This window comes from Pseudopodoces humilis, chromosome 1, assembly GCF_049639895.1.
Source record: "Pseudopodoces humilis isolate 2021_Gansu_Grassland_sample_001 chromosome 1, ASM4963989v1, whole genome shotgun sequence".
Lineage (NCBI taxonomy): Eukaryota > Metazoa > Chordata > Aves > Passeriformes > Paridae > Pseudopodoces > Pseudopodoces humilis.
Window position 1 is genome coordinate 131,509,141 of NC_142200.1, and position 24,379 is coordinate 131,533,519.

General features: G+C 44.3%; 1 protein-coding gene across 1 annotated transcript; it reads right to left on the minus strand.

Moving 5' to 3' along the window:
- Window positions 1–15: 15 nt before the first annotated feature.
- On the minus strand, window positions 16–8,480 carry C1QL3 (complement C1q like 3). Its single transcript, XM_005518769.2, has 2 exons — window positions 7,302–8,480; window positions 16–2,774 (listed from the first exon to the last, which is right to left on the minus strand). Exons 1-2 carry the CDS (start codon window positions 7,887–7,889, stop codon window positions 2,595–2,597), a joined length of 768 nt encoding a protein of 255 aa, XP_005518826.2. The 5' UTR covers window positions 7,890–8,480; the 3' UTR covers window positions 16–2,594.
- Window positions 8,481–24,379: the final 15,899 nt, after the last annotated feature.

The following is a 24,379-nucleotide window of genomic DNA, read 5'->3' on the forward strand; positions in this document are numbered from 1 at the left end:
TTTGTAAGGATGCAACACCAGCACTCAAAATATATTACATAATACAGTTTTAATGAGTTGTAATAGTTATAACAAAGGTTGTGATATAAGTCTTTACAAATCAGTATATCAAGATATGATGAAAAAGGAAGAAATGTTTGCCTTATATGTGGTTTTCACATGAAGTGTGTTCTTTGCTCTTGTCTAACTTTAACCAGGGCAGGTGATTTATCCAAAAATGGTCTTATCCAATAGCCTGATTTCAGAAGCTTCTTCAGATTTGACCATGTATGTCTTGTAGTATTGAGCTTTATCAATAAACACCATAGTAAATGCACACTGCTGATTGTGAATGATCTCTAACTCTAGGTGCAGGACTGTTGGACACTAGGTAGGGAATCTCTAGCTACACTGCTGTGGGAGTGCACTGGCCAGCAACAGCAACAGTGGAGCAAACAGACAAGTCAGGTACACATCTGTTATTAAAATAATTGCCTCGTAGAAATTAAACAGGAGTAACCACTACAATGTACAGATATAGGCTGGCACTTTCTCATAAGGTAGAAGCATTAACCATCTGGTGAGATAATACACAAGCAGCTGGCAGCATGATGTCCCCTTGTAAACCCTGGATGAGATTGCCTGGCGATCCTCTCAGTCAGCCTGGGCTCACTCGGCATTTGTTTTGAATTCAACGACTCAAAACAGAAGGAGTAACACGTTCTGTTTAAGGTTCACTCATTCAAACCAGATTTTTAAGGAGATGCATAAAATCTCTATAGACTTTTACTGAGTAGCCAGCACTGGTGAGCTTTTTTGTCAGAGTGGCAGACACTTCAGACACTTCGTAAATTTTAGTGCAGATAAATCTAAGTTTGTACCCTTATTACATTAGACAAGGTTGCTTGTGGCAGAGTGTATGAAATAGCAATGCTAGGGATAGCCTCTATTACTCTTTAATGATTTATAGAAATGTTACCTTGATTTTGCCAAAAAGTTAAAAATAAATAACGTAACGAAGTGTGATAAAGAAATTTAATAATCTTGCTGAAATTTGGGTTTAGAATGGAACCTGCAAGTTTTAGCCTTAGAGAAATTGCCTCCCAAAACAAAAACAAATAATAAACCTATTTTCTGAATAAAAAAATTATGTGGACATTACTGCTATGATTGATTTTAAAGCATTTTTATAATTATGTATCTGTGTTTAGTTTAATTCTCCAAGCCATTAATCCTCTATATGGATTAAGCTTCTTTGAGACTTTATATATCTATATCTATATCTATATGAATGAGAAAAATAGGTTTTAATACACACTTTTTTTTTGCATGTAAATATCTGCTTTTTTCTTTGCATATGTGTTATCATTTTTTGGTAATATGCTTCTCTGTGTCCATCTCGTAGGCAGGCCTTACCACAAACTGGTACTAGCTTCCATGGAAAAGGTCTGACAGCATTTTCTCATGTGTCAGATCTCCCACTCTTCCTTTGTTGGAAAGGTTCCACTAACTTCAGTGAGACAAGACTCCTAAAACAATAAAGGTTTTGACCCATTATATTCCTGTGAAATCCTAGTGGAACATCTGCAGTACATTAATCCATAACTACTTTATTAAAAATAGAACCCAGGTACAGACTAAGTGCTAAGACTAATGAAGACTAATTGCTGCAAAGAAAACACTCTGCCTTAGTCTGATGGTGTGGATGCCAGGCTTTCTAAATATTTACACAACTAACCATCAAGAATGGGCCTGTAATAATTGTCTAAATATATATTTACATGTATACAAATTAAAAGCCAAATCCCTTTTCCACTAATAGCAATGAGAGTTTTGCCATTTGCTTTGGTGGAATCAGGGATATGGTTCAATAGAATAGTTTGTCAACTGTTAATTTTTTCAGGGAAAATAGTGTTTCTTCTATCTTTCTTTTTATTCTAGAGGACAGCTAAGGGAAAGACAAAATTTAAATAGCTCCACTGGATTGATTTTATGTTAAAAGTCTAATGTAAACCTACAAAGCAGGAACATTGAGTTAAGGCTTGAAGCTGTTTACTTTCTAGTTTTAAGTGGAAGGGTAAGAAAAGTACAAGGCAAACAATTTCTTTGCAGAGAGAAAGTATATTTTGATTACCTCTTCCTTTTATTGTAAAATCATTCCTCACCACACTATGAGTGGACTCCAAGCATCATTGTTAGCAGGTAAGTCACAAGAACCAAAGCTGAAGTATGGATAAAGCAGCAAGATCATAACACATTAAAGTATCATATACACTGAAGAAATAACTCAGCGTCCTTAGGTGGGCTTTTCTTCCCTATAAAAATTTGATCTATGTAGAACTTCATTCACATGGACACTAACAATGAGGAAGTATTTGCTTTGGCGGAAGTGGATCGCACATCTGTTATCTTGGTTTGTGGTTTTTAAACATAAGGTTTCTCTGTGTTGTACAGATGTGAATCAGGTAGCATTCGATTTTTCCCCCCGCTGCTGAGGTGTTCGGTGGTCACTCTCTGCTGGGGTGCTTGTTTCATTGACTTTTGCCACGCAAATCCATCGTTTAGAAGAGCAAGCTTCATTTCTCGACTGGTTTGGTGGGTCTTTTTACTCATTATCAGTCAGCATAAATAATAAATCCAGAAAATGTGCTGTATTTGTTGTTGTTTCCTCCATGTGCTTTTCCTCCATCTAATTTAATGTAAACTTCATCTCCTGGCTCCAAGTGAAGAACCACGCTGTTACTGGCATAGTCGTAGTTCTGATCAGCATCCTGAGCGATTGCACTAGCTCGGACCTACATAAAATACAGAATAACTGGTTAAGAAAACTCAGGCAATTTTTCCTGCCTGGTGAAATTAAAGCATATCCTCAAAGTTTTATTTAACATGCATGAGTTACTACTTTAAACATCTGGCTATGTATACTGTAGCTTATTCCTATGGCTATTGCTTATTTTCTCCTACTGTACTTCTGAAACTAAAGCAGTAATATTCTCCTTTCTCAGTCATCTGATGAATACACAACTGCCTGATCTTCTGTAGATGTCTGGAACCTTTTTAAAAATATTTGTGAGGATAGCTGGAGTTGGAAAAACTGGATTTGATCATGTGCCAGATTTACATTGGTGTGACTTTTGTATCAGTGGGACAAGTGATTGACAATGGTGAAGATCCACAGAGAGGCCCACAAGGCCCACAGGGAATTCCCAAGATGGACTTTTTTCAGAGGCAGTTTATTGTCATACTAAGTAGTAGGCTCATGCTGCAAAGAAGACTACAAGAAGTACACCGCCCTCCACACACATGCACACAAGCAGTCTGGGTTTGGAAAAACTGCCATTACCACATTTCAGTAAGCAAACATTTAATTTCACTGTTTTGAAGAGATGCACTTTTGAAAAATCACAGGCAAGTCACTATTTGCTATAAGAGGTTTTTGGAATTTACAAGTCATTGAAGGCTTTTCATTTGCAACTTTCCCTTAAACATACTTTTTCCCCCATTTCTCCCTTGGTGTTCTACTACTGATCAAATTTGACATTTCATGAAAACTGGAAGTAATCTGTAATTTCAAGATATATGTTGGTTTCCATCAATAAACAGCCTGTGCCATTGCAAGTCTCCAAATCATTTATATATAATTTGACTCTGTTTGGTAAAATATTTAAACATGGTTGTATGTGATTTATTTCAGTGTAACATGTCATCTTCTTGTTGCTTGTCTTTGTTCTAGTGTAGTTACAGAGCAGTAAAAGATTTAGTGGCATTGCAAATCTGAACTAAGTAATAATGCATGACTTGGTGTACTATATGTGGGATTTTTTCTGCTCTGAACTGAAAAAATAGGCTATAAGTCACAATTTTCCATGGATTCCTTTCTAAGTTTACATGATAAATTTCTAAATTAAATTTTCATGTGATATGATTTCACATTAATATTGAAATGTTAAAAAGGAGGGGGTTCTTTTACCATGCAGGATCTTATGGCATTATGCAGCTTAAAAATCACAGTAGGTGGAAATTCTTTATGCATCCTCTAAGAACAGTGAGAAAGGCTGCAAAGGCTTGCAGAGCTGTGACAGGCTGCAAATTTAAACTGATACATGGCATGATGAAAAACCCCAACTATTTCAGGACTTCTTGATCCTGACTTGCCTGGTATTGTTTACAGAGGTGATCTATTTTGCTAGTTTTTTAAGCAACAATTATTCTAAGTACTGGATGTTTCCTTTGGAATAGTGTCTGGCAGGGCGGAGTTGAAGGCTCTGGGCCATTAACCCTGGAAAGACCTTCCAGAGAAATAACGGCCTGAGATGATTGCTGGCAGTGGAAATGGAAAGGGCAAATGGGGAGGAGTGAAAAGGCTACAGACAAGGTAGAAAAACTTTCACAGAGATCTAGTATCTTGCATAATGGTGAGAAAAATGGTTTAAAGGAATTTTCAAATTCCCATTTACTTCCTAATGAAATGCTACTTTGTGGATTTGTATAAAATCTTGTGGATGGTAAGGGAGAATTCAAATTACATCGGTGACTATCCTAAGGGAGTCAGCATGTGGACACTGGCTACAACAGCCAATTAATTTTTAAGAGTCTACATAATACATACTGTCTGGGAAAAAAAATATTCTGGGTATTGAAAGTCTAGAAACCAAAATGCAAATCTTACTGCCCTGTGTGTAGCAGCAAAGCTCCTAGATGCTTTTCTTAGTGGGTTTACCTTCTTGCTTGGCTAGCCAGAGCAATTTCTTTATGAAGCCTAGGAGAACAGTCTCAAATGAATTCTCAATGAGTGTACTGCTGCAAGAGGGTAAGTGTATCACCAAATTAAAGCATTATGAGAAATATATTTTACAAGTTCCATATAAGTTCTTTCATGAAGCTGCTTTCTTGGCCTGCACACACATACCTAAGCTGTGTGACCTCAGCACTTCCCTCTTCAAGCTTGATAACCATTAAAGCAGACAACGTGGTAACACTGGGTACCTTGAGGTTCCACGTACATATTGCCTAGGAATGGTTTTGGTTTTTTTTCTGTAAGTCATACAATCTTTAATGTTTTGGGTTTTTTCATCGTTAGAGAACACTGGATTTATAATGTTGCCTTTGTCACTCCATTTAACTACTTACTTCCAAAATTTCTGAGCTTCCTTACAAATATACATAAAAGCTTGTCACATCAGAATTTAGCATTTCAAGTATAAATCATAATCACTGAGGCATTAAAACTGTGGGTCGATTTAAAACCATTTATATGCAGGTATTTACCTAAGTATCTTGTATATTATACACAAATTTACACCCTCTTTGGGTGTTTTTTTTTCTTTCTTCTTTGAATAACTTTGAATATGAGTTTAATTTGTCTCACGCCTGGAACTGGAAGTACCTATATTTGGAAATAGTTAGACCTCAGGTTCAATTGAATATTTGTAATTGGACACTTCTTTAAAACTACCGCTACATATTTATTTTTCAGGGTTTGGGAAAATAAACACTCTACATTATAAATAGGGGTAAAAATAGATAAATTCTTTAATTGTAAGTAAAATTATGTTCCTGCAGTGAACAATATTGCTTTTGTAGGAGGATATCAAAGTGAATATATTAGGATGTACTTTGTTTTACTAGTCCTGGTTTATCTGCTGAGACAGTATTTATGGTAGACATTTTCTAATTTAATTAATTGCCACCGATGTCCTCATTATTCTGTTTTCACAGTCCTTCTGAGGAGCCATAAAAAAAAGGTTAAGTGGCATATCAGATTAATTTACTGGCCGCCGCCGCTCCCGTGTGCGCTGAGCACAAAGGGCCGCCAGCCGGCCGTGCTCGGCGGGGGAGGAGGAGACGCTCAACCGAACGAGTCTTTCCGCGGCCGCCAGGCACGGCAGGGACACGGGGTCCGGTGTTCGGTCCTAGGGACACTGCGGGGAGCCGATCCATCCCCCGGCCTACCCCGCCGGAGGGCGAGCAGCCCAGGGAGAGCGGCAGCGCCGGCTCCGGGCTCCCCGAGCGGCCAGCCCGCCCTGCAGCCCCTGCGCGCCGGGACGGCTCGGGCGCTCAGGGACCTGTTGAGCCGGCGGTGCGCGGCGGGTCCCTCGCCCTCCCGCCGCACGGGGGCCGCGGTACCGGAGGGAGCACAGCGGAGCTCCGGGGACACGGCAACGATTGGGCACCTCGCACTGTCCCTGGGCACCCAAAGCCTGGAGGGACGGCGGTGCCTCTAAACGCCGTAGGAATTAGTGCCAGCCTAACCGCGTCTGTTAATTAAGCACAGAAGAGGCGCAAAATTGCGAAGGATGGCTCCCCGGGGCAATGTAACAGGCACAACCCCTGCGAGAGCAGTGACTGTGTTTACCCTAATTAAAAGGGATTATTCCTCTGAATTTCAGACGACAGCATAGCGAGGCCTTTAATTATTTCCGATGTTTCCATCCTGCCCACGGAACGCCGACAGACTCGGGTCCTGCCCGGGCTCTCCGGACAGCCGGTGTGCCTCCCGGCACGGCCCGTGCCGCGGCGCCGGCCCGCCAAGGGCTCAGGTCTGCGGCCGCCGAGCTCGCTCTATCACCAGCTCTCCTGACAGCGAGAAGAAGCCTCCCTCCCCTCCGGGGTCTGAGCGTGTCAAACCCGGCGCTCCGCTGCGTGGGAGCCCCGTCCCGTGCCGTGGCTGCGTTCCTCCCACTCGCCTCACCCTTTCCCCACACAGCACCACCCTATCCTGAGCTCACCCACCGCCCCTGGCTCCCTTTTCATGCCGGGGACTTTCCCCTCCCCGAGGGAGCGCCGGGCTCCTCTTGCTCCTGCGTGGGCAGCGCTGCTTGTACGCCCGCCCCCCGCTCCCGTCCCGGCAGAGCTGCGGGCAGCGCCCCCCGGCCGGGGCGGTGGCCTGGGCGGGCCGGGAGCTGCTCTGCTCGGGCTGGGAGCGGGGCCTGCGGCACGGCTCTCGGAGAGGAGAGCGCGTCGAGTCCGCGTTCACTCAGCAGCCCCGGCGGCCTCGGCTCTGCGCGGAACACCCGGTCCCCCGGCAGCCTTCGGGCACCCCAGGCGGAGCGGAGCGATGCTCCCCGCAGGTTCCCCGCCAGCTGCCGAAAGGCGGCCGCCGGTCCCCCTCTGCCGCTTCGGGACTCCCGGGCTCGGGCTCCGCTCCCCTGCACGCACCCGCGCCGCCTCCGGCGGTCTCCCGGCTCCCCCTCCTCGCCCGCTTCCCGCCCTTCCCGCGCCGCTCCGCCCGCTGCCCGCACAGCGCCCGCTCCCACGGGGAACCCCCCTCCGCCCGGGCGCCGCTGCCCTCTGTCCCCGGCTGCCCCCGGCGCGGCGCCCACCTGGTTGTTCTTGCAGAGGTCGGCCCACATGCTGGTGCCGTCGCCGCCCCGCATGAGCACATGGTAGGTGAAGAAGTAGATGCCGGGGATGGAGCAGGTGAACTTGCCGGTGGTGGGGTCGTAATGGTTGCCTAGGTTGGTGACCACGTCGTCGAACTTGAGCACCTCGTAGCCCTCGTGCTGCCGCTTGAGGCCGGCGTAGAAAGCGATTTTGGGGACGGTGCTGTAGGTGGCAGCGCTGATGGCCCCCGCCGCGTTCAGCCCCGGCGCCCCGGGGGGGCCCGGCAGGCCCTGCCGCCCCGGCTCACCCCTCTCACCCGGCGGCCCCACCGGGCCGGGCGGCCCCGGCTCCCCCGGCGGGCCGCGGGGCCCCGCTTTGCCCGGCCGGCCGGCCTCCCCCTTGGGCCCCTGGATGAAGGTGGGCAGGGACTGCATGAGCCCGCGGTCGGGCGTGGCCGCCGTGCTGGGCGCCTTGGTGCCGCCGTAGGGGTCGCAGACCATGCGGCAGGCGCCCAACATCTCGTAGTGCGCCGAGGTGCCGGCCGAACTGACCAGCACCGGGATGAGGATGACCAGCAGCAGCACCATCACCACCCCCAGCGCGCCGGCCGCGATCAGCCGCCGCCTGCTGCCCACCAGCCGGCTCAGCGCAGGGCGATCCTCTTGTCTGCTTTTGGACAAAATCTTGATGGTTGGCGGGGTTCCTCCTCAGAGCCGAAAAAACGCCGAGCCCGCTCGAGCTCGGCTCCCCTGGGGCTCGGCCGCCCTCCCAAGGGCCGCCGGTGTTGCGGGGGCTCCCGCGGGTCGCGGCGCTCCGCTGCGGCCGCTGCAGCCGCCGGGCGGGAGAGGGAGCGGAGCGGAGCGGGAGAGGGAGAGGGAGAGCTGCCGCCGCGCCCCGGCCGCCCGCACTTTTATGCTCCCGCTGGCGATCGACTTTTTTTTTTTTGCAGGCTGTGCCAGTCCGAGTCAACTTTCCCTGGAACTTGCCTTTCCTCTCGCGATCGCCCCGCTCGCCTCCTCGCTCTCTCTCTCCCTCCCTCTCTCTCTCTTTTCGCAGAGACGACAGTCCTCAGCGGGGACGCGCCTCCCGGCCGCCCCGGTGCCCGCCGCCCGGTGCCCCCGCCGCCGCGCCGGAGCCGGAGCCGGAGCCGAAGGGAGAGCGGGATCCTGCCCGGGTGCCACCTGCCAGGAGAGGAGGAGGCTGACGAGCGCGCTGGAGCAATTTATAGGCACCCAAAAGCGCAGGGGAAAGGGGAGCTGCTTTGGCATCTCATTCCAGCATCTGCTCTGCTCTTCCCACTCACAGAGAGTTTGGCATTACTCTGGCAGTGTGGGAAATATATATTTTTTTTTCTTTTCTCCCTCCCCCACCCCTCCCGCAAACGGATGAACAGCGAAATCGTGAGCCTCACTCACTAGCTGCATCTTTCGATGACAGCTCTTTCTGAAGCAGACCGAAAGGAAGAGATGTGTTTAGCAGCCTCTGGGTACCCTTCAGGTCACCGATCGAGAATTAAAAGGTCAATCCACCTCCTGCTTAACGATTCCCTGAGGCCACTTTGCCATGTTAGTGTTTTCTGGGAAATACCGCTTTAAATGCAGGGATGTATTACCAATTGTCCAAGTAAAAGTTATTTGAAAATATACCTCCCACAATAATAAAGAGATTAACGTGTCTGGCAATTTCGGATCTCCCTCTTACTCCTAGTCCCAATTGCAACCATAAAGGCAGAGAAGGAATTAGTTTTTCCTGTGAATTAAAATTGACATTCTCATCACCTGCTACAGTGTTTCCCGGTGTTAAAGCCAACCACTGCTCTGCTTGCAAACTGACACTGAGGGAAAGTGTTCCCTTTTATATAGAAGCCAAAGAAAAGTCCGGGGTATATGCAAAGTGACAGATGCCTAAAACCTGAGAAAAAGATGTCTTTGGCTTAACTCAGGGACAGCAAAGCATTTTGTTAAATCATGGAGTTTTGTTTTGGATTTTTTGTTTTATTTTGTTTTGTTGTAGGTTTGGGGGGATTTTTTTGTTTGTGGGGTTTGGGGATTTTTTGCTTGTTTTTGTTTTTTGGTTGGTTGGGTGGGGTTTTTTTGTGTTTTTTTTTTTTTTTTTTGATTGGTTTTTGTGTTTTGTTTGTTTTTTTGTGCATGAAAGGCTTCTCCTCCTCCAAGGTCTGGTGGACACCTCTGTGACAGAGTGGGAAGGTGAATGTGCAATATTAGTGGCATTGTTGCAGAGAAAATATTAAAGAACTTGTCCTCCTTACAGATATACAAGGTACACAAAGAGCTGTTTAAATAAACAAACAGAATTGATTCCTAAATCATACTTCTGTATTCAGGAGCAATGGACGTCAATCAAACCTGGGTGACATTTGCCTGTCAATACAGGGATGATGGCTGGAAAGAATGTGACTTATTACAGCAAGGCAAGAATCAGAAATGAGCAACAGTGGCAAATAGGACAACAACCAAATAATGGCATCTCCAGTGATGATCAGAGGGCTGTGATCTTGTCTTGGATTTTATTAGCACGAATCTGCTCTCCCCTCACCGTTCTCTTTTATTTCTTTTCTATTCCGCAACACAATAAGGTCAAACAAGCCAACAGTGGGAAACAAAGATTCATTGATTCTTCCTTTTAAGCAGAAATGTCAGCAGCTCCTTTTGCTCTTTCCTGAGAGACTCAAAGGCATCGAGTGTGTCCATGCCGTGCAGAGACGGACCAGTCCAGCTCCTTATCTCCCAGAAAACTGTCGACAAAGCTTCCATTCATGCACTTGTAAATATTCCTCCCTCCTCTTTTAAAAAAGATTTTTTTATTTTCTTTTCTCTAACACTCTGTCTTAAAAAAAACTTCTTTATCTGGCACTGACACAAGCTAGCCAGTTCCCTTAGCTAAGGGCTTCCCCTCAAGACCCAGAAAGGCAGTCAAACACACTTGGAGGATTATGTTCATATCTCATTGCTCTCCTCACCCCATGGGAAAGGGCTTTCAGCACTGTTTTTTCTTCTGGGCAAGAAAAACTGAAAAGATGTGCCAGAAGTGACTGCTCTGTCTCAGCCTGTAGCTGGGCCCTTGAGGTGTTGTATTTAGTTGTCCCTAAGCCAGCTGGTTTTTGTGACATCAGGGTGTGCATAAACCTTCATTGCAATGGATGTGTTACATGTTAGGCAAAGAACAGATCTCATCCTCAAATAAACACGAACCTGTCGTGGTCTGTGAAGCCATTGCGAGGCTGGGTGACCTACTGGCATCAAGCACACCTCAGTTCCTTACTCCAGCTATGATAAGCCTGATTCTAAAAGTGAGGTCCTACTGTACCAACCATGTTTTCTTTAATAATTTTATCCTCACACACACTGCCTGGGATACTCTGAACTGTTGCAGACCTTCTCCCAAAGAAGACAGCCAAAAAAAATCACAGCCAGAGTAACCAGAATAGAGAGATCAGGGCAAATCCTGGGTTGTCAACAGAGCTTACATGTTAGCTTGGAACATAACCTGGGACCTTGGATTTAGTTACCAGATCAACCTTAGTTCCCAAGGAAAAATCTTATTTTCTTGTAAAACTAAGAATGGGAAACCAAAGTGCTCAGAAGTTATGCACCAGAGATCTCAGCAGCCTGGTGCAAATTAAAAGGAAGAGTAGAAAACTCTTCTTACTATGGGACTTCTGTTGTCCTGAAATGGGGTGTCAAAACATTGATTTGCTGTAATTAAGGTTTGGGTAGCACTTAGGTTATAATCCCTCCATGCTAAAGGCTGACAGTCCAGACTGACAGTCCACTCTTAGTATAACCATTAAACCTACATGACCTGCTGCTACTCTTAATGTGCTAAATTTATCTGTATTTTTGAAGCCCTCTTGCTGTCTTGCTCCAGCCTTTCAGCTTATTTTGTTTCTTTCCCGTTCTCTGGGCCCTTGTTGCATTCAGACTCACAGTTGGTGTTCGAGCTGTATCACCTGCAGCTTCTGCTGTTTGCAACAACCTTGTCACAGCCCTTACTGACAAATTAGTTAATATTCATACAGAGACTTAAAAACATACAGCATAACATGCATGTCCATTTTACATGTGTGCTGCTGCCCCAGCACTAACACAGGGGAAAACTGAAAAAAAAAACATTTACAAGTTCATCCACTGGCACACAGGGCAACACGTTCTGCAGGCACCAAGCACAAAATGGCTCCTCCTGCCTGCACTGCTAAATTTAAAGTTATTGAATTCAAACTGAATTCAAAGCCCAGGAAAAATACTCTGTGGAAAAGGGCAACCCTTTACCAACTACAGTAAGCAGGAATAACATGGAAAAAGGCATATGCCTAGCAAATGAGTGTGCCAATGCTGTGCCAAGCTCCATAATGCTTCTGCTCAACTCCTGTCTGCATCTGGTTTGCTCTGACTTATATTTTCAATCTCTTTTATTATTATTTTAAAGAAGTGTTTTGAATTTCACTCTGCTCAAAGGCTTTGAGCTACACTGTACTGTTACAAACACCAGTTTAATTACGTATGTAAAGGTTAGCATTTCAACCTGGATACCAGGGATTTGGTCAAGGAAAAAACATGCACTCATTCCAACACATAATTGGGTTCAACGCTAGAAATTATAAAGAGGGGAAAATATTCATGTCAGTATAGGTGGCTGAAAGGTACCATGATGACAGACATGGCAGTGACATGTTACTACCCCAAACCATCCTTTGTATCCTATTCCATGTCTGTTTCCTTAGTTTGTAAAATCAGTAATGACTTTTGTGTCAGGTAGCAGGTCTTGGAGAGGACTATGTCCTGCACCAGTTTTGGCAGGAGCTTGTACAGGCTCTAACTAAACTCTGTTTATTTTTAAACTAAACTCTGTTAGTTTTAGCTTTAACTAAAACCTGTTTTGGTCAGGATGACTGAAAAATATAAACCAAATATGTTTATAGACTTGTAAGATGCCCACTGTATTCCTTAATAAAAAATAGGCTTTTCATGCTCAGGGAAAGAAAATCAGCTTTGGTGTGTAAAAGAAAAATATTGTTTTGCTGATTTTTGGAAGTTTTTATCTGTTTTTTGGAACATAGGAAGTCCTTTCCAAGGCTATTCTCTGCTACTAAGGGATTTAAGCCATCTTTTTGTGTGATTGGAAATACTGTAGATTAAGTTTTATTGCAATTAATAAAACCCTTTGAAGATCAGTCTCTGAATGCAAAGACAGGAGAATGATCCAAAGAAAATGTGTCCAGCCTTGAAAGGGTTACATCCACTTTTCAAATCCAAATTTGAAGGAGGAGGGAGTTCGAGTAGGGCTGTCGCTAAAGTGACAGGGCTCAACAAGGAGAATTCACAAATAAATTTGACATATTTCTTCCTTTTTAGTTTTTAATCTGAAAAGATCAGTCAAATATGACTAGTTACTGGGGGGAGGGAAGGGGTGAGAGCAGAATTAAAGCAGAAAGATTGGAACCAAAATCATGCATGTCGTGTTTTGACTGGTGAATTACCACAGATATAAAAACATAACTGTGTATGTAAAAATAGGTTTTAAACACATAGGGAGCTGAAGCTTACACATTCAGCTGACAAAGTTTAAGGATATAAAATAGTCATATATCACACTTGGTAATTGCAAACATAAATAGCAGTAATTAACCATAAAAGATCCTCATAATTGTGAGTGCTCCTGTTTATTCAAAATAATACACTAGTTGCAAGCAAAAAAAATCATTCTTTCTGTTTTTTTCTTTCCCATTCACCTTCAAGCCTGCTGGTTTGTGTCTTCTCTGTTTCCATCCCTCCAGAGTCATGATCTAAGGTGGTGAATACAAGGCTGTAGTGCAGTTTGGGAAAGCATATGTACAGTCAACCTTGGGACTATTTTAGGGTATGATGCAAGTACCTCTCCAGCCACAGTGTGGCCTGAGCTCTTTGCTCTTGCCCTGGTGAGAGCAGTACAGAACTGCCAGAGCTGTGTCAGATTTGTGGGCTCTGGGTAAAGCTGCACCCACTGACATCCTCTTTCTAACCTGTGCCCCTTTCCAAGTGGCAGGTCCAAGCTTTGCTTTGCACAAAAAGCTGGGATTTGGACAGTTTCTGGAGAGTGTCTAATAGCCATGGTGCTACAGAGGGGTAATAGAGCAATGCTTGCACCAACCAGTAAGTACTTCCTGCATAAATAGTTTGCCCATAAATACACTGCTTTTCAGGAGTTGGATTTCCAGTCAGGATGGTTTTTACACAGCACTTCCACCAGCATCCAGTGTCCCTACAGACCGATACGATAGCATCTGCTTGCAGCAGGATCCAGCTCACAGCCTAGGTCAGCTGTACTTGCTGAAAACACCTTTTTTCTCTCCACACCCCACTTCTCCCTGCCTGTAGGATGGGCATTTTAACTCATCATTCTCTTTTAATGAAGAAGTGTTGTCCTCTGCCACCACCTATGTAACCACAACAGTGGTGGCAACATTTTCCGTGTAGGCTTTCTGCTTGATCCACTCTTCTCCATTTAACTCCCTTCTGGTCAAAATCCACAGAAGATAACCTGTCACAAGGAGGCACTCAGGAAAACTCACAGTGTTCATTAATAAAGCCTAAAATACAGAGATAGTCATAAATGCTATTTAATCAAGGAGTATTGCTAATAATGAAGGCTACAGTGTCGGCATTCTTACGAGGATGTAAATAGTGAATACAAAGAGGTGGAAGATAAATGCCTCTAACATGGGAGTAAGATTAAACAACCACTTTGTCCATGCTTAAAACTATACCAATAAGCAAAGGCATATATCATGCTGCACTTCTATTAAAAATTATGTCAGTAGTTAGAGTCAATCAGGAGGAGATTTCCAGATGATTTGCCCATGAGAACGATTTTGGTTACCTTTGAAATGGTTATTAGACTGCCAATGCTATTAAAGAGAGATGTTAGGGGAAAAAAGCAGGAGAGAGACAAGCTTTTCTAAAATGTCATCTGTGATTTACCCTTCTTCTTCCAAACCTGAAAGACTCCTTTTCCATTGTTCTACCAACCCAGAAATCTCTGGCATTTCATACTGGAGTCCTTTATATTCATCAGGAGGTTGATGGATGGGCAATAAGAATGGATAGATGGGAGTGGAAAACTCAAAATTAAAATCCCCAGAGTGGCAAGATGCCCAAGAGATTTATTTTTTCTTCTGTCATCCCCTCAACTGAATTTCTTTTTTGTGCCTGATTATTGATTTCTGGAGCAGTTAATGGTGTAATTTACTTTGCAAGTTGCAATTACTTGTGATCATTCATTTTTCTTCCCATCTGTTCATTAGATAAAGAAGGAGACTGTTTGATCCCAAACAATCTTCCCCACAACAAAATGGCATACAGTGGACTTTAGTGTGATCCTGCAAGACTGCTGAGCTTTTGATCATTATGGTAGGCAACTGTGTTTGGAATTTTGTGAAAGCTGGCCTTGCATTGTTAAAAAAGACATGTTTCGATATTATTCTGTAGGCCCAATCCATCACAAATGAGGAATAACTCCACTGATGTAAATTGTAAACGGAGATGTTAACTAGGACACGTGAGATCAGATTTGAGTCTGATATTTGCATCACATTCCTGGAATCTTATTTCAATTCTATTAGCCCGGTTTGCTAAAATCAGTTCACTGCAACAGAGTTGCAAATCACAGGGAGATACAATGAGCGCTCTCCTTCCCAGGAGGGACTGATTATGCCTGCACAATGAGGAAGGGACCAGGACATTCCTTGCAGCATTGTAGAGATACAAGCCTTGCCGAGGAGCCATTGTGTATTTTTTCCAGCATAATGTATTGCCAATGCCATTATTAATAAGCCATCCTTTACTGGATGTAACTTTAGGTTTGGTATTTGTTATTTTATTTTCTGTTACGTTACTTGGGCATTTAACAATAATAACAAGTAAAGGATGCAGATCAGAGACAAAAATAGAAGTATTTACCCCCTCCTGAGATATGCATGTGTTCTTATGCAATTCATACATTTTCAGCTAGATTGTTTGTGTTCTTTCTATGTAGCATTAAAACCCTAGTGTGCAAAATTACTGCGCGAATCCAAAATGCCTCAAGTGAGAAGCAGAACACGACTGGCTGGAGAGCATGTCTGCCATCTGGGACAGAAATTTTCTGATCTCCAGGAAGAGAAAAATTCAGCTAGAATGTTGCTTTCATGCACTGAGACATTACACATATGTTTTCAATATGGATGGACACACATATGCCCATGCACATGCATGCACACAAATGTAAAACAGAAATGTGTATGTTTGTGTGAAATCAGAACAGAACAATAAAACCTATGACTATCACAATTCAGGAGCCTCATATTTTGTGTTTTTCTGTTTAAATGTAACCCAAAAGAGCAGGATAATATACACAATATTCCATGGAAATATTCTCGACTACTGGCATGCACTACTCTACTGAGCTAACTGATGGAGTGCCAAATGCTGTTTGCACTCAACTGGAGCAGCTCTGCTGTCCTGGAAGGAGCCCTCGCTCCTGTGCTGCCACACAGTGAAGCTCACTGGACTTACAATGGAGTTTCATTGCTCTTTCTGAGAATGGAATTTACCCTGGAATCTCCTGTTTCATTAACTTTAAATCACTAATGCCAGTCTTTCAAAACCTTAAAGAGGCAAGAATCTTTTATGGATTTTAATGCCTGGGAGAGGAAATTAAATGAAGAATTTTCATTGAGTGTTCTGATAAATGACACTTTTCCCTGCAGTGCTGGAGGGAATCAGAAAAGGATATCTGAGCAGAGAGCAGTGCCTCTGAGCAGAGTAAGACTGTTGTGAACCAGGGCTACAAAGGAAATGCCACTTCTGGAGAGCAGCATTTCCTGCCATAATGTTGAGAAAAACATGTTTAGGTATTATTTTGAGAATTAATTTTGAACCAGGCAAGATGCAGCACAGGGAGTTTGTCTGCAGGAGGAATCTTTGTATTTCGGCACAGGGCCCAATGCTGCAGCAAAAGTGAATGACGGCAACTCCAAGGCAGCTTTGAGCAAATTCATCAGACAACTTGTCTGGCAAGTGCTTCTCCAACATTTGTCTCCCACCAGGTAGGGATATTAACGACTTTAAGCACAAACCAAATTTGTGCTGCCAACTTTTTGGCTTGGGTTCCTTTATTCAGGAAGTATGGCAAGCGGAAAGCAATACGCTGCTGTGCTGCCAAGCATGGACACTGTGGGATTCAGTCACCAGAGAGACTGAGTCTAAAGACTTTGAGTCAGTTTGCTTTTTTATGTATTTAATCATCCTCTTGGGTTTTATATCCTAGATATGTCTTCTTTACACTGGGTAGGCATTTATTTGGCATTTAACATATATCTTTTATTAGGTTTCTGTTCTTAACTATGTCCCAATCACACCTCCCCACTCAACCTATTACAGTTTTTTCTTTTTAAAGTGCTAATAAATAGCTAGTCTGAAGCAAGCAAGTGGATATCTCAGTGACAGCATCACATCTGGGTTTCCCTTCCTCTTGGTGTATTCACTGGGCAGGTAAAAATACAGTTTGGTTTTCTATTTTCCAGTCAAAATAAACTGCCTCACTTCTGCGGTTTCAGCATGTCATGTTAGAATAATCTCCTTCATCTGTGCAGTTTCATCTGTGTAGCTTCAGATGAGGGGCACAAAGGACAAACTGAGCTGCCCTTGCTGTTTCCTTTGCAGGGTTCTCTTTCACTTGTGCAGAGGTGAGATGTCAGTGCAGAGGATGCTGCTGCCAGAGGACTATGAGGGGATGGCAAATGCAAAACCATCCCCAGAATTCAAGTCACTTGGAAGATTCATGTGCCTCCACTCCAGACAATCACACCTGCTGTGTTCCTGTTTATTCCTGTTTAGGTGTTTGTGCCACGTTTCCAGAGTGAGAACACGAATATCAATGGGCCCATGGACACTATCCTGAAGTCAGGTCTTTATTCCCTACAAATGCATCCTCTTTGTGCTGTTTTGTCTTCAGCTGTATGAAAATGAAAATTAACTAATTTCTAATTGCTTTAAGGCAGGCTGTAGAACTGTTAAAAATACAGATAAAAGCTGTTTTTTGAAAACCTGCAGACAAATTTGTCACTTGCTCCCACAGCCTTTTCCAGTGGCCACCTGCTCAGGGCAGAGGGTGCAGCCTCTTTCCTCACCAAGGGGCATCCACAGTGCTAGCAGAGAGCAACAGAGAAAGAAGTATTTTTCCTGATGAGGACACAATTGCAAGGTGATGGCAACTCTCAGGTAAACTAGATTCTGCAATGGAGGTGCTCCACTCTGCAAAAAGGCATGTGTTTTCCAAGCTCCACATGAGAACTCTGAGAAGTGGAATAGAGAGCAAAAGTCTGTGGCTGATCTTGCTGAATGGGACAGATGGAAACCCTTGCCAAAAATAGCTTTGCAAGAAGTAGAACACATGGTAAATTGCATTAATTTTAATAATTGCTTTTTATGCTTTGATAAAAACTGGCAAAGACCTAAAGGATCCTCTACCCAAGATAATTAGCATAGTTCTCCTTGACTGCTCCCCTTTAAAGAGAATGCTGTTTTGAGGCTCTCATGGCTCACAAAATCGAGAAGGATGAGGCTGCCCACTTGTGCCAGGAAAGCAGAGTGCTCAGTAGTATGTGGGACCCACCAAAAAAACAGATTAGCTGCTGATATATCAAGTAGCTTGAGGCCATTAAAGCAGCCTTGAGTCTGCAGCCTGGCAACATCCAGCATCTCTCTGGCCACAGGGTCTTGCAGAATCACATTCTGAAGGTGAGCAGATCCAGAGTCTTTAAAAAATTCAGCAACCACCTTTTTCTGAAAGAAAGAGCAAATTTTAATTTTTTAATCTTTTTTTTGTTTTGTTTTCAGGAGACACAGGATTTCCTAACTGATGTAGGAGAAAGGGAACAAGCACCTCCATTGTCCCCTGCAAACAGGATATTTGGCTACCATAGTGCCAGGTAGAACTGCCCATTTGTCACATGAAAAGGAATGGGAAGAGCATGCCTGCTCTACTGCATCTTATCCCAATCACCGGTCAAGATTTAGGGATGCTTGACTTGAAAAGAAATTTTCATATCTAAGTAATCTCCTCCAGCAATGGTGCTGGATGCAGTGTCAGACAGCACCAGCACCCCATTCACTCCAGACATCTCACCAGCTTATCTCAAGTGGTTTAGTCTTCTGCCCAGCTACCACTTAAACCAAAACACAGAGCTCCAGTTGCTGGCAGTGTCCAGGCCAGTGACACAATTATCTTCTAATTGATGTTGCTAATACATGGCATCTGCTGTTCAAACAGCTCTGAAATAACATTTAATTGCCTGGGGGATTTTGGTGCCACCAAAGCCTGTGTTTCTGCCCAGTGCTCGGGAATACATGATTGTAACATTTTTTAGCTACTTTACACCACACTTCTTGAAATGGATTTCTTGGTCTCTTCTGAGCCGAGCTCCTTCAGGATACTCCCTCACAGGGAGCTCTGTTTATCTCAGCTCTCCGGGTCAGGAAAAAAACTCTAAAGCTCATTAAGATTTTGTTCCTTGTGTTTATTAGGATGTTATAAAAGACTTGGCAGGCCATCCCCAGACCCTTTTGCATAAGTTCAACCCACCATGGTATGGCTCACTTTGGCTCTGAAGGCACAAAATGGCCCCAAACTACGCAGTTTCTTTATCTTTATACTTATTCTTACCGAATTAACAATAGACATGTGTATTATTTATCTTAATAACCCAATAACCCATCACCTGTGGCATTTTCTATCCAATCACCTACTATTACCCAAAAACCTCTAGAAGAAGAAGAAGAAAGAAGGAAAAGAGACAACACATTAAATCCTGCATCTTGTCTTCGGCTCTCTAAACTAGTTTGAACTCTAAACTAACTTTTTTACCCAGTGACTTAAGAAAACTTTCTAACCTACACACACTTTAAGTTTTTCTATTTAACAATTGTTTTCATGTAACACCATGAAAACATGCCCATAAATTTAATGTTATATGAAATTCAGTGTTTTCCTGGATGTCAGAGTGTGGTATCAGAGACAAGGGCACACACTGTGCCTCAGATTCCAACAATGATGTGTTTCTTACTCAGGTGCTATACATGTTTGTATGAATTCAATGTATTCACTTTTACAGCTAAAAAGTGTGCTTGTCAGCCCAGATCAGAGTCAGTCCAAGATACAGTCACAAACCTGTCAGAGTCAGGTGTGCAAGAGTACAGTGTCTAGGAGCAGTGTTTGTTTCTATTAGATTAAGGAAGCTCACTGGAACTGCAGTTTTGTCCCCAAAAGAGCACTCTGGGACTGCAGCTGAATGGGGTTGATTTTCTTCTTCCTGCCAAGGCCAAGCTCACTCAAAGAGGCAGGATTTGTGCCACATGAGAGCAGCCTGGGCAGCTCTGAGTGTGTGATAGAAATGCATAAATACAGAAATATAAATATGTCTGCTTGCAACTAATGCCCCAAAAGGGCACTTGAGCTAAACGTTGGTTGCTTGGGAGTGAGATTTGGATGTGCTAAGCACTGATTGTTCAAAGTCCTTGGGCAGATAGGCTGAAAACTCCTTTTAATTCAGGTCTTCTCCAGCCACAGGGATTATAGAAGAGAGCAAACTCATTCTGGTGCATAAGGCCTGCTCCCTCATGTGCAGCATGGTTTGGCTTTTTCCTTCCCAAGCCAGAAGCAAGCACATAAGCAGGAGCTCAGCAGGGCCAGAGGGATGCTGTGGCCCAGGTGGGACACAGCTGCTGGCTGGCAGGCTTGTGCTGCAGAGCTCAGAGCAGGGATGGCACCAGAAGCAAGAGCTTCTGCATGCTGCTGCACCCCCAAATGCATCCCTGCCTTCCCATGCCCCCCCTGCACCCCAAGGATCTGGTCCTTGAGCATGTGTGTGCACATTGTGCTGCTGATGCTATCTGTATCCAGTAATTTTTTAAAGCTCAGTGATATAGACTGACAAATAAATTCTGATTTCCTAATATGTTTTCTTCACATCTTTGCTGTGTTTTTCCATAAGAATTATTCTGTTCAGCAGCTTGGGAAAAAAACAATCAACAGCTAGAAGGTATATTCAACTTCAGGATTTTGCAGAGAATGATGATGACTCTTTTATTTTTTTCCTCTGAAAAATGTATTTGTGTCTGTATTTCCTCCACTGGCCCTATCCTGTAGCTCTGTGTTTAACCTGATATTCTGTCACCACTCCTGTTTCTGTTGATGTGTTTCTGTGAGGTTGGCCTGTCATGCTGATATTTTGCTCCTGCTTTTTTCCTGCTGCACTCTTGTTCAGCAGCCTCCTCACACAGCACCTCCAAGGCTGCAAGTGCTCAGTGAAGCCCTCTTCAAACACAGCACTGAGCTGAGAAACACCGTGAGAGGGGCACAGAACTGGGGAGAAGTGGACATACCTGAGCAAGCACCGCAAAAGGGATGAGGTATTCTGGAGCTGCTGGGCTGAAACATTGGACTGCATCACAGGCAGGAGATGAGGACAAATTTTTGACTTTTCTGCAAACCTGTGGGTTTTGACTGTAACTGAAGATGAATGTCTCAATGTGTCAAGAGATGAGAAATCTTAGAAACACCAACAGAATACCAAAAGTGCTGCAAGGAAACAGAGCTGATTCAGTTTCTTGCCTTACTTAGTAATCAAAGAAGTTGCTTTTGATAGCTTGCTCGTGAAAAGGGCTTTGTCATTTTTCTTCCAGAAATTAGCAGAATAAATTCCAGAATTTATTTCAACTACTGTCAGGATGCCAAAGCTATGCAGGGAGTGGGACAACTGTAAAAACTGTATTTTAGGACTGATTAGGGGAGACCAAGCCCCCAGCTTTGTCATGGTTTAATCAGAGCCATCAGCCTGTGCTCGTAAATCCCATAAATACAGAAATCTAGCTAGGCACTGGTGGGATTTTTGAAGACTGCCCAAGAAAGTGCTGTTACGCCCATACTGGTTGAGTTGAACAGGTTTGAGTGATGGCAGACAAGTCATTCTACAGTGGATAATTAAAAGCATTACATACTGGTATAGAAGGAGTTAGCATGATGAGTGAGCTTTGCTATCTGGGAGCTATTTCCAGAATGATGGATACAAAGTTATCTGAGCATGCTAGACAGAAAATTCTCTTTTTAATCCATTATATGAATAGGCTAGATTGCTTTTAGTGATGGTGCCTAAATTTCTGTTTAGAGCCAAGTTTCTGTACTCTACAGAGGGACAGATTTTACCTGTAAGAGCAGCATGGATGTAGACTTTCTGTTTAGGAGGAAAGATTCAGAAACAAAGCACTGCTTTGTGCTTAATCCCATTCAAAGATTCTTCACAGTCATCCAGGTCTTGTGGTCAGTTCAAAAAGCGAAGAGGGGGAAGAAGAAAGACCAAGACCTGCCTGGTAGAAGGCTCTCTGCTGACAGGGCTTGGCTGCAGAAGGAAAGCCTGTTTGTTACCAGTATAAAAAGTTAATAGAAATTTCCTCTGGACCTGAGTGCTGACACTCCAGTGCCCAACAGTCATGAGAAAACTAAAATTTTCCATATGCTAAAAGTCATAATGCATAATGTGGTTGTCCATTTTTCTCCAAAAAAAGAGAGAGGCCAGGCTGCAGAGAACTGAACAAATCCAGGTCCAAACCTTCCTTTCTTCAAATGTTCTAACTGTGCTGCTCTGACCTCTGCTCCCTGGTTTATCTGCTAACCTCTGCTCTGAAAAATTACTCACATTGTTTCTGAACTGCACCCACCCACCGCAGCCCAGCTTCTTTCCTGTGTGCACCCCACTGGTAACCCCAGGAATGGAGTGGCAGGCCACAGCTGAGTTTGCTTACAACTTATTTGCATTTCCCATAGCCCATCTGCATGCACAGAAGGGGAAGTCAGTTCCCAGGCTGCCTGCAAGGGGCATTGTGACTGATGGAAAGAAGAATACGAGACCCGTACCAGAATACCAAATCTCAGATTAAAGCATTTTGTACTACAGAAGCAGTTTAACACACTTTGCCCAGAGAAAACTTCACAAGAAGTCTGCCAGGTTTTGGAATCATGAGGGACATGCTCTGTGAAATAAGGGCAGAGCATTGCCACTGTCATGCTATTAGACCTTCCCAGACACCTACATAAGAGCCCTGGCTTTCAGAAATGTGGGAATACTGCTTTTTGCCACAGCCCTTGGATACAGAGGAGGTCATTTCGAGGAGCCCTCAGTGCCCAGTCCTTGCAGAGGTAGCAGGCAGGGCATCCACTGGGACAGACTGTCCCTCTGCCCCTGCACAGGGCACCACACTCCCTGAAAGTTTTTTTCTCTTCAAGTCCAATCAGATGCATCCACCTTCATCCACTCCCTTCAGAAGTTTGAGCCTTTACCCTGGGTTTACTAAACCCATTATTTTTGGGGTGGTACCACCTGACTCCTAAGCCAGGCTGAGGAGCAGCCAGTTCTTCAGGTGATGTGGTGAGTTCAGCCTTGAAGGCTGATGAGCCTTCTTGCTGGCTGAAACACTGAAATGGAAAGTACTGACTGAATGAGACTTACTCTGAACAGAACATGAGCATTTATACTCAATCACACTTGAAATTTTTGATCATTGGTGATACAGGTTACAGACATATCCTCCATCCTCCTGGAACAGCCACCACACAACTTGTGAGGTGAGGAGGAGGAAGGTAGGAAGCCCTATCAGCAAAAAAAGCTAAGGCATGAGGCAGAGCAAATGTGCTTTGGGTTTCATCAGCAGTTTTGCACCCAAATTAGGCCTGATGGCTGTTACCTGGACAATGGTCTTGCACGATGCCATGAGTCACTCTTCAGCCTAAATTCTGTGTAACCCTTATTAGCAGAGTGAGCTCCTGCAGTGGCTGCTGACATCTGCTTCGGTCTCCTGTAGTGCCACACTGTGTTCCAGCAAACTGAGGCACTGCAAAACTCTGAAGCGGGAGTTGCAATCTCTGTGAAAATGTTTAGCATTTGGGCCCGATTTTATTTTCCTTCCTGGTAGGAAATGTCTGCCATGGCACCTATAACCAGGAGAGCAGGTCTCAGTGAAAAATGGTATTTCTTTTTTTCCTTTATAGGGTCAATAAAGAAAAATTACATGAAACAAAGAGAAGGTAGGAAAAAAGCTGATTTGAAATGAGTAATGGATATATGGTCTTCTTAAAAATCCCACAGGAACTGATTATCTCAGTTTACAAGTAGTTTAAGGCAAAATGCAAAACAGTCATGAGGCTGGCCCTAACCATCACTTTATAGGGGGATTATTCATATTGTTTCATAGGATGTGGTGAATTACTAAAAAGCTGTCTCCTTTGTGTCTGTGTTGCAATTACTCCCAATTACTGTCACTCACTCTTCTAAGGGATTTCTCACTGCTGTGTTCACAGGGGCAGTCTCCTCTTGCTGCTGTCCTGGGAATGCTGGGTCTTGGAGCAGGGCTGGGCCACTGGACAAGCTTTGCACAGGTGGGAATGTTTGAAGAGGGGTTGGCCCCATCTCCTCTCATTGCTGTCACCCCATGCTTCTGGCCCCTCTTTTGTTTGCCCTAATTACAGCCCTGTCCTTTCATTCCCCACACCAGGGGCCCAGTCAAATGTAGGGAAGGAGCCTCAGGAGAGTGGTGGGAGGCGCTGAATCCTCCACTACGTGTGCTCACACCTAATCCTGGCCAGGACTGAATTGTCCATCCCAGGGAAGTCTCTGCATTTATGAGAGGGAGCAGGCTCTGTAGCAGCTCTTCTGGCTTGGGGTGGGCTCCCTGGTGCCATCTCCTAATTACCTCCTCCTGTCACACCTTTTTCCTCCCCTCCCCTGTTGTTGGCTTGAGGAACCTGGCTGATTTCAATACCATCAAAAAATTGGCTTGAGACTCATCTAATTATTCACCCTATTTCTTCCAGTGTCCAAAACCCATGGGAAGGGGGGAAAGGAGAAGGTTGAGACCAGCTTTCCTCTGTCATTGTTACAATGCACCTCCCTGAAGACTCATGCTCACAGGGTATGAAGACTTTTATGTCTTGTGATACACCACAAGTGGCTCCTGCCACCAAGTCCTCTCCCTCTGAGCCAAGCCCAGGT